Genomic DNA, 13,656 nt, shown 5'->3' on the forward strand with positions numbered 1-13,656 from the left:
ATTTTACTGGTGTGTTTTCCCCTGTTTGACTTCTCAGTGTCTGGGTCCCCCACCATAGAGGGGATCTTTGGAAAAGACTGGTGTATGAATCTGTGGAAAGACAGAGACCCATATAGTCTGGAGAGAATCACAGACTCACCTCAGTCCGTTGATAAGGTGAGAGGAAGTTATACAGAGGCGGTCTTTATGAGCTTTGAGCAGTTATGTTTGCAGGCGTCCAACATGTAGTAGAACAGACAATGTGCAGGTTTGAGTAGTCCACAAAACTTATAATACATCAATAATATCCATCTTCCTAATCCTCTCATGGAAAACTGCTTATGCGCAATAAAGCAACAGTAATTGGGAAAGCAAGTGTACAGATGCCCTGATATACCAGAACGTCTGAGGCTTGATATTTAGATTAATGGTAAAAATTTGCCTGCTAAAACCAGAACATGTATGTCACATCATGTGCAGCATCTAACAATATGAATCATAAAGGTGAAGTTATTATAAAACAATTTGTTCTACATAGTAAAAACATGAAATAACTGTGAAAAATGCTCATTAAAATCTCTCAGAGCAAAACAGGACATTTTGAAATTGATTAATAGTTTTTTTTTCAACCAGTCCAAACTACCTAATATAAGATATTTAATTTACAAAACAATAATAAAGAGAAAGCCAGTAAATTACCACATTTGAGGAGCTGGGACCTGAGGGTTTTTTTACAATTTTCCTTGATTATTGACTTGAACAATTAATTAATTCATTAATTGGCTTATCATTTCAGCTCCTGTCACAGGAAATGTCACGTTTGGACTTTTTCTATTTTGCAGTCTGTGGCAACGCAGTCTGAGCAAATTACTGTGACTGAGATCAAAGAAGAGGATTATGTGGAGGACGGTGCCAGCAGCTGCCAGCAGGAAACACTCAGTACAGAAGGTAAGAGAGTGACGGAGCATTGGCATTTAGGGAGTACACACTGCAGATTTAGCAGCTTTAGATGATTTTTTCAGTGTTTGTATGTGTATTTGTATTCGACAGAACATGAAGAAAGTGCAGCCAAAGAACCAGAACAGCTGTCAGTCGGTTACTCGGCTGATGGCAGCACTTGCAGCCTGTCATTCGATCAGGAAAGAGAACAGGCTGTGTCTGCAGATGCTATTGAAGAACCATCTGTGCAGCTGGTATCCATCAATCACACAGAGGCAGAGGAGGCCTTCAGCACTCACATCATTCCAATCGAAGAGGATGAGGAGGAGGAGGAGGAGGAGGAGGATGATGATGATGATGTTGATGATGTTGATGATGATGATGATGATGTGCAGTTTGTTCAAGAAAGTCGGCAGGAGCCAGCTACGAATGCTGCGGTTGGGCCCAGCCCCAACAAACAGCAAACATTACCCACAGACAACAGTGAAACCAGCAGTGCTCTGGATAAAGATTCACATGATAACTTAATTGTGCTTAATGTAGAAACTGCCAGAGATCTAAACAAAGAGAAATTCCCATGCCAAATATGTAGCAGGACATTTTACCACAAGGGCACTCTAACACACCACATGAGGTCACACAAGTCCAACTTCTGTAACATTTGTAAGCAGCATTTCCCTCATAAGAACAAGTTAAACTCTCACACCTGCGTGGCTCCAGTTCCTTCTCAGAGAGTCAGTAAGTCCTGTGAGCTGTGCGGGAAGACCTTTGCAAACCCATCGGCTCTGAGGATTCACTACGTGGTCCACACAGGAGAGAAACCCTACAGGTGCAGCTTGTGTGGCAAAGGGTTCACCCAGAAAGGCAATCTGAAATGTCACCTACGCATCCATACCGGAGAGAGACCGTTCCGCTGTGTTAAATGTGGAAAGACCTTCACGCAAAAGGTCAACCTCAACCATCATTTAATGGCTCACAGAAATCGTGAGGGAGAAAAACCCACAGCTAGAAGACATCTTAAAAACCTAATGGCTGAAACCTGTCAGTGAGCGATTGTGGTGCAAGATCAGTAGCTTTACTTATCTGAATGCGTCATGTAGTAATGCTCACGATGATGTAAGGGTAGTTGATGTCATGTTTGTAATGACTTGCGGTCTGTAGTAGCGCTTAGAAAATCAGGAGTGTGGAGCAAAATGTTCTGTTTTTTTGTCAGTTGTGTTTTTATTCAAGCATTTACCAGTTCAGTGTCTTAGTTGTTGTTTGTCTTTACAATAAAAAAAACAGTCATGGATGTTCACTTTGTGATTACATCTTTTATTGATATAACTCTTCTTTTTAAAGTATATATTTTTTCGTCTAATCTAAATTGAAATTGCCTTGAGTATAATATTCAACTCTGACAATCTGAACAAAGCACATCTGACAGGGCCTTGTAAGGGTCATGCAGGTGTGAGTGGAAAAAAAAAAAAAAAATCAACAGCCCAAGATTTCTTTCTTGGGCTTGGAGAATTCATTTAGTGAGGTCAGTGTGGTGTGTTCAAGGAAATCGTAATATTACAGGTAAAACAAGTCCTTACTACCACTAATTGCTCTGTCTAGGTGATGACAGTTCTGATGAGGATTTGTCGAAGGAAAGAACAGAATAAAACATGATTTCTCAAAAAGAAATGGTTAATATTTAGAAAAAAACAACTGACAGTCCCACTTGACTGCACAATGACAACACAACTCGTCTTTCTACAATAATAACGCAACCATACAAATACATTTTCAAACAGTGACACCATTTAGACCTGAACAATCTCTGTAAATCATTTGATTATGTGACCGACACGCATCAACATTTCTTTTAAACAGTCATGTTTTTCAAAGATCCACTTTCTGCACAGTTAAATGCCAAAAAATTAGACATGGCATACGGTAAATACAAAGCATAAGTGAGACATGGGTAATGAAGAAAACTGAGGATTGTTCTTCTGCTTTGTTGTGAAGAGGTAGTTTTGAAGGTTTATGCTACAGGTGTGCAAACAATGGAGCACTTGTCCAAAATAATTTCAACATCGTTTGACACAGGCCTTTTGTGGCCTGATATATATGACACTGAGGTATGTGTAACATGTTGCACCAGCCATATGACATCATGCATGAATAAAATGGGAGGTATTTTTTGTCATAGCTTGGATCAGAAAATGTGTCTCATTTAATCTATGACAATTTCCTTATTAAGCATAATGTGACTGACTTTAAAGGCAAAAAGAGGGAATCCTACAGTTTGGCAACGGCTAGGGATAGACCCATTAATCTGGCAGATATCTGGCATTTTGTGATCAACAGCACAAGCCAGTGCTGCACTCACAAGGCCATTTAGGTCATTTAGGTCAAAGGTTTTTTTTTTTTTTACAGTTAAGTTTTTTGATTACCTGTGGACATTTTTTTTTAATTGAAAATAATGAGTAGAGTGCAGAGTGCAGATCTACTTATGCAAACAGACAATGCACATTTTATATTTTCAAATATTTGTCTGTGATCAAGTGAATAATACATGAGAGTTAAATAAATGTTCATTTAAATTCAGCAATTTTGTCAATTTCTTATTATGATTTAAACTGTTGTATTTTATCAGAGGCAAAAAAATAAAAACAACATAATATCAACATTACGTATTAGGCCATCAGCCTCTTGCTCTCTAAATATCGACATCAGCCGGTCTACTCGCAACGGCTCTAATCCCACTCAATCAAATGGTACACTAGAAAGGGACAGATATTCTCTATACCTTCATTTGGCTGCAGCATCTCTTATGTCAATAAAACTAAAAACTCACGAAAACATTTCACAGCAGCACTGATAATTATATGGGCTATAAAATTTGCTTTTCTTTAATTTAGAAGAGGTACTTGGACATATTGGCACATGTTGAGCTACTCTGAGTATTACTGAAAGCACTTCTTGTGGCTCCATGTGGCTGTTTGTCTAGTCAAGTGAAACACTGGTGGTGATTTAAACCGTACTTGTATGCATAACATTTCCCACAATCCACACAGCTATAAGGCTTTTCACCCGTGTGTGTCCGAAGATGTATGTTCAGAGAGCTTTTCTGGGAAAAACTTTTGGCACAGTCTGGGCAGCTGTACGGCTTCTCCCCCGAGTGCACGCGCTGGTGCAGTTTCAGGTACGTTTTCTGAGCAAACCGCTTCCCGCAAACTGAGCAGCTGAACGGCTTCTCGCCGGAGTGTCGCCTGATGTGGACTTTTAAACTGCTCAAATAGTTGAATACTTTCCCACAGAATAAGCACTCAAACTGTTTTGTTAGCTTCAGAGGTTTTGGCTGCATGGTGACTTTTTTGGTTAAGTCCGTCTGGATATCGTTCGTGTAGTCAGAGTATTCGATGGCGGCTGAAGGAGGATTTGTGTTGTCAACCAGAGTGCTCATTGTTGCATCATCTATTAACTTGTCCATAATTGTCGGTTGTGTGCGTTGTTGTGCTTGACTGTCAACCGTCATGGGGAAGTTGTTTAATTCCCCTGAGTGAAGCTGCAGCTCATCAACAGATCTATGAAGCATGCTGTCCTCCTCAAAAATTCCAACAACTGCTAAATGAGAATAAATGCAGTTAAGACACAGAAACTTTCAGGATTACAATGATTTGTTTAGTTTTTTTTTTAATCCAAACTTACTTTTTCTGTTATCTGTGAAACCCATCTGCTGGCCAATGGGATGATCATCATATGTCTCCTCCTTGACAAAGATGAGATCAGGTTCTCTCTCCATCAAATCTATTGCCTAAAAAAACGACAGTTGACAAACAGCTTTTAAAATAAAGTCATTTGGTCATCTCAGCTTACTAAAAAAAATCATTGCATTGAAAAAAAAAACCCAAAAAACTTACCAGTGGCTAAAGGATTCACTGACCTGTGCTCCCATGCTTGTCATAGCAGGAGGCTCCATTGTCTCTTTTCTGTGACAGGGGAGTTTCTCTTCTCTCCAAAAGTCCATACACCAGTCCTTTCCAAAAACTCCATCGATGGCTGGAGCAGGCTGCTGCTGTTCTGGAAGACGAAGCGGATATGTTATTCATAAAGATTGAATGTGAAGGGCTGACAATGCAGATCTTCACTTAACTGATTTGATTTGGTTGTGCACTGAATTGGAAGTTTATTAGGAACACCCAGCTAAAACTAATGCATCCTAATATAGCAGCTGTATAATAAGTCCTACCTTCATGACGGTTATAATGTTCAGCTTGTGTTGAAGCTGTTTTAGTGGGGTGTTGATTCAACTTCATGGTAATTTTGGAGTCTTAAATTGTATTGCATTACACAGGTGTTTCTTTTACTTCGTGTATATCAATAAGGGTGGGCTGAATAACAGCAACACCTTTGTATATTGCAACACAGCTAAACAGCACCACAAACGACATTCCCCAAAACTGCCACACAGCTAAAGCAATGCCTCTCTAAAATGATCTAAGTAAAAACTGAACATTATAACCTTCCTGAAGATAGGATATCTTGCAAGACCGTTGTATTAGAATAGAACAACTGAATGTAGTCTCCACCAAAGGGCTAGCCTGACAAATATAAACTGTGGTTTTGCTGGGTAAAACCCCCACCGCTGAGGCAGCCTAGTAACGTCTGTCTGTCGACCTGTCTGACCATCCTGACCTGCAGGGTGCCGCCGGCTGACACTGTTGACATGTGCCGGATAGGTCTGTGCCTCCCTCGCCGCTCTCAGCTGGACCTCCAGTGAGTAACACCTCTTCTTCAACGCCTCATTCTCCGTCTTGTGCAGGGACATCTCGGTGTGAAGGACGGAGGAGCACTCATCAGCTAGGTTGCCTATTTCAACCAAAGCCGCCTTCGTCAGTTTTTCCAGGATAGCCGCTAACTGCGTCCGAAAACTCCGGTTTGTGGTGTCGCACATCATCTCGACGGGGAGGCTGAATATTACGAAATTTTGGCAAAATTCCCAGCGTAGCAACGTTGTTGACGTTGTGCCTTGATCAAATATGCGCTATAGCTGTGCCGCAGGGGATTGTGGGAAAGCTGTTTGCTCGTGTTCCGACGTTTACGAGGAGTACCTGAAGGCAGCACAGTACAAAAACTGACACCCCGTTTTCGCATCTTAGTTTTTGACAGTTTGCCTTATAAAATTAAACGCACGTTTAATGTAGTTTTTAAACGTATGTTTAATGTAGTTAATGAGTACGTACTCATTATGCAGAAAGGCCAGTTTCTGAATCATAGATATTTTATCACGAGTTTAAATTGATGGATTAGAGTGTGTACATGATACATGATAAAAGTGGAGTTAATTTGAATAATGTAGCCTAATACATTGCTAGTTTGTGAATTCAATAAATAAAGGGATCAATAAAGTTGTATCTTAACCTGTAACAATACATTTATAATAATTTATATTATAAAGCCTAATTTATTTGCTGATTATATTTTGTATTGTTAATCTGAATCTGCAAAGTAACTAAAGTCATACAATGTAGTGGAATAAAAAGTACAGTACTTGCTTCTGAACAGTAGTTTAGTAGAAGTATAAAATAGCAGAAAATGGAAATACCCAAGTAAAGCATTGCATTATACAGAAGTGTTTATGTTATTTAGCCCACCCTCATTGATATGAAGGGGATAGACAAAATAATAGAAACACCTGTCAGTTCTTAGTACTGACACACAACAGGAGTGATTTATTGATTCATTCAGTCTTCCGAGTCAGTTCAGAAAAGTGTTTTCTTCCTGTAACCTCAGTGTGTATTTGTATACTGTAGCACAATATCAGGTTTTGGTCAGTTTGAGAGGGGATTAGTTGAAAATGATACATGAAAGGAAAGCAGAAGAAAACATGTACTGACACATTTTTATCACATCAAAGAAGGTGATGCACTATTGTCTGTTACTCAAAAATCTGGAGCAAAGATAACTTTATTGATTATTATTTACTCATTTAAATCAAACAAGTGGAGAAGTACATTTGGTGGACTGTTTTAAGTGGTGCCATTAATTAATGTTGCACTAAACGTTGGTGCACCAGATTCACTACCATACATGTTCAAACTGGGATCTAAATGTACTGCAAGGTGTTTTTTCAGATTACAGTTCTTTGTAAAACCCTTGCCACATTTGATACAAACAAAAGGCTTTTCTCCGGTGTGTGTACGCTGATGCATATCAAGAGTACATTTCTGAATAAAGCCCTTTCCACAAATAGGACAGCGATACGGCTTCTCCCCAGTGTGTGTGCGCTGGTGTGTATACAGATGCCCCTTTTGAGCATATCTCTTTCCACACAGCGTGCACCTGAAGGGTTTCTCTCCTGTGTGACTCCTCTGGTGTATTTCAAGCTGACTAAAGCATCTGAAGCTCTTGCCGCACTGCAAGCACCCAAACCTCTTTGCAGCTGAGTTCCTCATGTTGTGAATCTTCATGTTTCTGAGCACACTTAAGCTTTGGGAGGCAATATTTTGCACAATGCTTTTCCCAGCCTCTAGATTTGTGTGCACAGGTGCAAGCTGTGGATTCCACTGTGTTTCCCTGGTCCTCCCTGCTCCAGGGAGAGACGACTGGGCACTCAAGGTCACAAAGCTATCAGTGAACATGGGCTGCTGATGTTCTGGGATGGATTTGGGATGCTGCATCACATCTGGACTCTTTTGAGTTTCTGTGACGGCTTCTCTTCCTGTTGACAGCAAGGGAGCATGTTAAAATTTTGAATATGATTGACCCTAATCAACTTGAAGAAGGCCACAACCTGAATGCACTGGTATCAAATTAAAGTTGCTCTTTACACTATTAGTGTTGCTGGAATTTTGACTATTTAAGACCATTATTTCTTATTTTAAAAAAAAAAAAAAAAAAAAAAAAAAATCCAGAAAAATCCCATTGTCTGATTTTTAAAGAATTTATTTGCAAATTATGGTGGAAAATAAGTATTTGGTCAATAACAAAAGTTCATCTCAATACTTTGTTATATACCCTTTGTTGGCAATGACAGAGGACAAACGTTTTCTGTAAGTCTTCACAAGGTTTTCACACACTGTTGCTGGAATTTTGGCCCATTCCTCCATGCAGATCTCCTCTAGAGCAGTGATGTTTTGGGGCTGTCGCTGGGCAACACGAACTTTCAACTCCCTCCAAAGATTTTCTATGGGGTTGAGATCTGGAGACTGGCTAGGCCACTGCAGGACCTTGAAATGCTTCTTACGAAGCCCACCGGGCGGTGTGTTTGGGATCATTGTCATGCTGAAAGACCCAGCCACGTTTCATCTTCAATGCCCTTACTGATGGAAGGAGGTTTTCACTCAAAATCTCACGATACATGGCCCCATTCATTCTTTCCTTTTCACGGATCAGTCGTCCTGGTCGCTTTGCAGAAAAACAGCCCCAAAGCATGATGTTTCCACCCCCATGCTTTACAGTAGGTATGGTGTTCTTTGGATGCAACTCAGCATTCTGTCTCCTCCAAACACGACAAGTTGAGTTTTTACCAAAAAGTTCTATTTTTGTTTCATCTGACCCTTTTGCAAGCCTCCCAGTCCTCTTCTGGATCATCCAAATGCTCTCTAGCAAACTTCAGATGGGCCTGGACATGTACTGGCTTAAGCAGGGGGACACGTCTGGCACTGCAGGATTTGAGTCCCTGGCGGCGTAGTGTGTAACTGATGGTAGCCTTTGTTACTTTGGTCCCAGCTCTCTGAAGGTCATTCACTAGGTCCCCCCGTGTGGTTCTGGGATTTTTGCTCACCGTTCTTGTGATCATTTTGACCCCACGGGGTGAGATCTTGCGTGGAGCCCCAGATCGAGGGAGATTATCAGTGGTCTTGTATGTCTTCCATTTTCTAATAATTGCTCCCACAGTTGATTTCTTCACACCAAGCTGCTTACCTTTTGCAGATTCAGTCTTCCCAGCCTGGTGCAGGTCTACAATTTTGTTTCTGGTGTCCTTTGACAGCTCTTTGGTCTTGGCCATAGTGGAGTTTGGAGTGTGACTGTTTGAGGTTGTGTCAGGTGTCTTTTATACTGATAACGAGTTCAAACAGGTGCCATTAATACAGGTAACGAGTGGAGGACAGAGGAGCCTCTTAAAGAAGAAGTTACAGGTCTGTGAGAGACAGAAATCTTGCTTGTTTGTAGGTGACCAAATACTTATTTTACCGAGGAATTTACCAATTAATTCATTAAAAATCCTACAATGTGATTTCCTGGATTCTTTCCCCCCATTCTGTCTCTCATAGTTGAAGTGTACCAATGATGAAAATTACAGGCCTCTCTCATCTTTTTAAGTGGGAGAACTTGCACAATTGGTGGCTGACTAAACACTTTTTTGCCCCACTGTACATTTTACACATTGTTGTGCAACCAATCTTGAATTTAATACTCACTGTTTTCACTTGTCCTATCTTGTTCATTGTCTCCGGTGTCCACCTCTGACGGCTCTTCCTTTACAACAATTAGATCAGGCTGCTCTTTCGGTGGGTTTGGAAGCTGATGAGAAAACATTGTATGAATTTTGCCTGTTACACATGAAGGATACGGTTCACAATAACACCGTAACACTGTATGGTCAGTGCAGACTTACTTCAGCCGCAGTTTGCTCTTCGCCTTGATGCAAACTGCTCATCTCAGTGGAGGAACTTATGCTTTCCCATGGGCTCTCACTAGGATGCAATAAACTTAGATTAATACGTCAAGCAGGGTGGAGCTGACAGCAAAGGTTATGATGGAGACAGACACACTATATCTACAGGCAACACACAGGAATCAACAAGCCTACCTCTTTATGGCAGGTCTTGTCCTGTCAGGCTCCAATATTCTGTTTGCTGAGCCGTCCCTTACCACTGAGCATGCTGCTGCCGCGGCGTCCTGTCTGCCCCCCTGTGCGATATAAAGCAATTTCTCCATCAGCTGCAGTTTCTCTGTGAGCGAGGCGATTTCGTTCCGCCCTCGAGTTATCTCTATTTTCAGCATCTTCGACTCGATCTCCACCAGTTTGCTTATTTCCATTACGGCTGTTTTGGATAATGCGTCCATGATGGAGACGAGTTGCGTCTGAAAAGAAAATACTGTTGACATGGTTTGAAGGTTTCTGTGACACACGAGATGCGCACAGACAAGATGCTTCTCTCGGGAGGTCTTAATGTTCACTGTAAAAATGTAGTTACAATGTAATGCACGAGTGCCCACAAGGAACGCGTGAGTGTCCCTACCACAGAACTCAAGTGGTTGATATGGATACACTGTTTCCATCTGCCGGGTGGGAGGAAGATAGCAACCATTCATAAAACTACAAAATCGACCTGTAATATTGTCCCAGCTTCTCCATTGACTTGACAGCGGCAACACCGCTTTAAATATTCTGAGGTTTTATAATTTGCCATTTAAAAAAAAAACAACAAAAAAAAACTTGTTAGTCGATAAACTAACTTTTTATGTCCTCGTAGATACTTAGACTCAACTGACCAGAAGGCAGTGCGGTTTAAACACAGAACGTGATTGGCGGGTGAAAACTCCTTTCAGGAAGTAGTGCGTTGAATTACATTTGCCGACTGAAAATCCTCCTCATGACCAGCTGCACCTGAGATTCGCACAAAGTAAGAAACCCTATTTTTTCCGGAAAACTGTAGAGTTTTGTGTTCAAACTTCAGGTTTGTTTAAGATGTCTAGAAATGAGCTTCTCTTCCTTATATTTCTGACTGTGGTTAATGCAATATCCTGTTGTGGTTCGTAGCTTAATCTCCAGTCCTCTGTTTGCATAGCCCCAGCTACAATAAGTTAACTTTAGTCTAAATAGTTTAAAAGAAAGGTTTTGTACCTACACAAGCATTTTATTTGATGTATTAGAGTATTTGATGAGGAATATTTACAGACACATCATGATGACTTGCAAAACTGTTTGGTAATTGACTTCCTTATATTGCTCAAAATCAGTTTTGTCCTCTCTCTCTCTCTCTCTCTCCTTCACCTCAGTAACTCTTTTATTCAGACAGTGCTCTCATGGCTGGCAGAAGAGTCGTGGTCTTCCCCTCCTCAGCGGAGGTCGGACCGGTGCTGGCCCATCTGGTGACATCTCGGGCCGAGAAGGCCATCGCCTCTCGTGGCAGGTTCACCCTGGGGCTCTCTGGAGGAAGCCTCGTGTCCATGCTCAGCAAAGAGCTGCTCGCCCTGCCACAGCTGGACTGCAGCAAGTGGATGGTTGGTTTCTGTGACGAGCGATTGGTTTCCTTTGATGATCCAGAGAGCACCTACGGGCTGTATAAGGTAATTGATCAGTAGTCTGTTTGCATGCATTGCGGTTACATTTGTTCTGTCACATCAGAGTGAAATATAACTCCATTGCTTCTTCTCCAGAATCAGTTGTTTTCCAAGGTCAACATCCCTGAAAGTGGGATCCTAACCATTGATCCCTCTCTGCCAGTCAGCGAGTGTGCTGAGCATTACACCCGCAAACTGAAGGAGGTACACACATCTCTTACATATAGAGTAGCATTTCTTATAGGAACACTCGCACAGTTTTTCAAAGCACTTGGCAGATAGGCTGTTCCAAGCCTCTTGGTAAAGTTACCACAGTTGTGTCTCTTCATGTAGTCACAATCACTGACTTGATGAGGTTGAGATCGGGGCTCCTTTTTCCTCTTATTGCTCAAGATAGTTCTTTATGACTCTGGCTGTATGTTTGGGGCTGCTGTCATGAATCCAGAATGTATTTGCGACCAATTAGATGCCTCCCTGATGTGTATTGCATGATGGAAACAAAGTTTCACTTTTGCGCAGTACTGCATGTTTACTTTTCCATGCTCAGTTCTGTCTCAAATTTCCCACATTCCCACACAAGCATTTCATGCTTTAATATTTTCCAGCAGAATTTTTACAGTATTGTTTTACTACTTTTAAACACACAGGCCTTCCCAGATGATGACTTCCCTGTGTTTGACTTATTACTGCTGGGGATGGGGCCTGATGGACACACCTGTTCCCTCTTCCCAGACCACCCTCTCCTGGAGGTGAGAGCTGTACTTTAGTGAATCTGGCAGGTATACAGAGAGAATTTGATATTTCTGACTGTATAATCATTAATAGGTTTTTATTTAGGCATGACTTGAACCTTGTGGTCTTTAAAGTCATCTCTTGTAGCATGTCTGTGAGGCAGTCAGGCTTGTGTTACATCATATATTTGACTAGTCGTGGATTATGATTCTCACAATTGCAATTTTTGGCAACTGTATGCATCACACATGATGATTGGGTTTGGGTGTACTCCATATTCAGGAAACCAAGAAGATTGTGGCCCCCATCAGTGACTCTCCCAAACCACCACCACAGCGTGTAACTATGACTTTTCCGGTGGTGAACTCTGCACGCTGTGTGGCTTTTGTATCAACAGGAGGAAGCAAAGCACCCGTTTTGAAGGTAACATTTAGAGACTTTTCTTGAACATACACAACTCAAATTCTCAATCTTAAAAACCTGATATTTCCATGACTCAATAAATCAGCTTAGACTAGATCCAGGCACAAAAGCCAGTAAATATGAGACAGATAAAATAGAATAATGCAAAATCAAAATAACTGAACCACTTCTGCAGGTTCAGGTACTGGATTTGATAGTTAACTATCAAATGCAGTGGGACCAGTAGAAAACCTAACAAGAAAAAATAAAGATGAATGTGAATATGGTTCATACTACTGAGTTAACTTTGCTGTTGTATTGTAACACAGTGACCATTTTCTTGCAGGAGGTGCTGGAGGGTAGAGAGGGTCCAGCGTTTCCAGCAGCCCGTGTTGTCCCGACCAATGGCGAGCTGTTCTGGCTTGTTGATGACCCCGCAGCTGCCTCCCTAACTATCCAGGTAGAGAGGCTAGGCTCAGGGGCCAAACTGTAGAGCTTTTTCAACACTGGTGTGAAAACATGAATGAAGAGACTAGAAAGTAGCGCAGAACATTCCTATTTTCATATGAAAGTGTAATTGGTTTACACAGGAGATATAGTGACATAGGCTATGGAGACATTCGTTGTAATTTCCAGCGTAAGAATTAGCACTCATTAGAAGTTGGATTGTGTCTGTGTGCGTGCACCTTAGTGTGTGTGTGTGTCAGAGGTTTAGATTTATTCAGGTATGGTTTGAAGTCCCCCTACACAATATGTTTTGCCTGTGTTAATTCAGATGGATGACCTTCACTGTCCTGAATAATTAATATTTGACATTAAAAGTCAGTTGTGGTTCAGTTGTGCAACATACACAAGAGTAATGTAGAAACTTGCAGTGCACATAAACTGAGAATTAAGGTTGTCCGATGTCTGATGCTTTTTTTTCTGTGGAAAAACCATATCAGATAAAAGCATTATTAGCAGAGTATTTCTCAACGTCTTAGAACATGTCTGGATTGGTCCATTTTCTTGGCTGTGAATTTTTGGGAAACTTGATCTTCATAACACATTTACTTTGACAGTCCATCTGAATCATACTAAATCAATATAGGCTACTGCAAAGCTGTTTGTTCTGCTCCTCAGCTCTGAGTTGCGTTCACACCCCTTGTAAACTATAACGTCTCACCCTTAAGACTGAAAATCTGCAGTCATTTGGAACTTGGGCGCATCTAACAACCATCCATAAAACGTATTTTCATTAGCAATAAAAAATGATAAAATGCTAATTAAACATTTGCCTTTTGTTTTTATTGTGCATTCCTGTTCCGTAGTCCATCCCCTTTAAGACCACGGCACACCCCA

At 41.1% G+C, this 13,656-nt stretch overlaps 3 protein-coding genes across 5 annotated transcripts; 1 reads left to right on the forward strand and 2 right to left on the reverse strand.

The window, feature by feature from the left end:
* Window positions 1-2,212: 2,212 nt before the first annotated feature.
* LOC111227064 (zinc finger protein 182-like) lies at window positions 2,213-5,904 on the reverse strand. 2 transcript variants are annotated; one of them, XM_022752443.1, is made up of 4 exons: window positions 5,584-5,904; window positions 4,832-4,968; window positions 4,597-4,702; window positions 2,213-4,509 (listed from the first exon to the last, which is right to left on the reverse strand). In XM_022752443.1, exons 1-4 carry the CDS (start codon window positions 5,843-5,845, stop codon window positions 3,896-3,898), a joined length of 1,119 nt encoding a protein of 372 aa, XP_022608164.1. In that variant the 5' UTR covers window positions 5,846-5,904; the 3' UTR covers window positions 2,213-3,895. The 2 variants fall into 2 exon arrangements, with proteins under 2 accessions (XP_022608164.1, XP_022608163.1); XM_022752442.1 differs by having other exon boundaries at window positions 2,213-4,512.
* An 820-nt stretch (window positions 5,905-6,724) lies between these two features.
* LOC111227063 (zinc finger protein 180-like) lies at window positions 6,725-10,162 on the reverse strand. Its single transcript, XM_022752441.1, has 4 exons — window positions 9,704-10,162; window positions 9,509-9,587; window positions 9,312-9,414; window positions 6,725-7,609 (listed from the first exon to the last, which is right to left on the reverse strand). The coding sequence occupies exons 1-4, from the start codon at window positions 10,000-10,002 to the stop codon at window positions 6,918-6,920; spliced, it is 1,173 nt and encodes a 390-aa protein (XP_022608162.1). The 5' UTR covers window positions 10,003-10,162; the 3' UTR covers window positions 6,725-6,917.
* A 271-nt stretch (window positions 10,163-10,433) lies between these two features.
* pgls (6-phosphogluconolactonase) lies at window positions 10,434-13,553 on the forward strand. 2 transcript variants are annotated; one of them, XM_022752444.1, is made up of 6 exons: window positions 10,434-10,520; window positions 10,897-11,187; window positions 11,278-11,385; window positions 11,829-11,930; window positions 12,196-12,336; window positions 12,662-13,553. In XM_022752444.1, exons 2-6 carry the CDS (start codon window positions 10,924-10,926, stop codon window positions 12,806-12,808), a joined length of 762 nt encoding a protein of 253 aa, XP_022608165.1. In that variant the 5' UTR covers window positions 10,434-10,520; window positions 10,897-10,923; the 3' UTR covers window positions 12,809-13,553. The 2 variants fall into 2 exon arrangements, with proteins under 2 accessions (XP_022608165.1, XP_022608166.1); XM_022752445.1 differs by having other exon boundaries at window positions 10,474-10,520; window positions 10,913-11,187.
* The last annotated feature ends 103 nt before the right edge of the window (window positions 13,554-13,656 follow it).

The sequence above is a fragment of the Seriola dumerili genome, unplaced genomic scaffold, assembly GCF_002260705.1.
Source record: "Seriola dumerili isolate Sdu_G_001 unplaced genomic scaffold, Sdu_1.0 BDQW01000169.1, whole genome shotgun sequence".
Classification (NCBI taxonomy): Eukaryota; Metazoa; Chordata; class Actinopteri; order Carangiformes; family Carangidae; genus Seriola; species Seriola dumerili.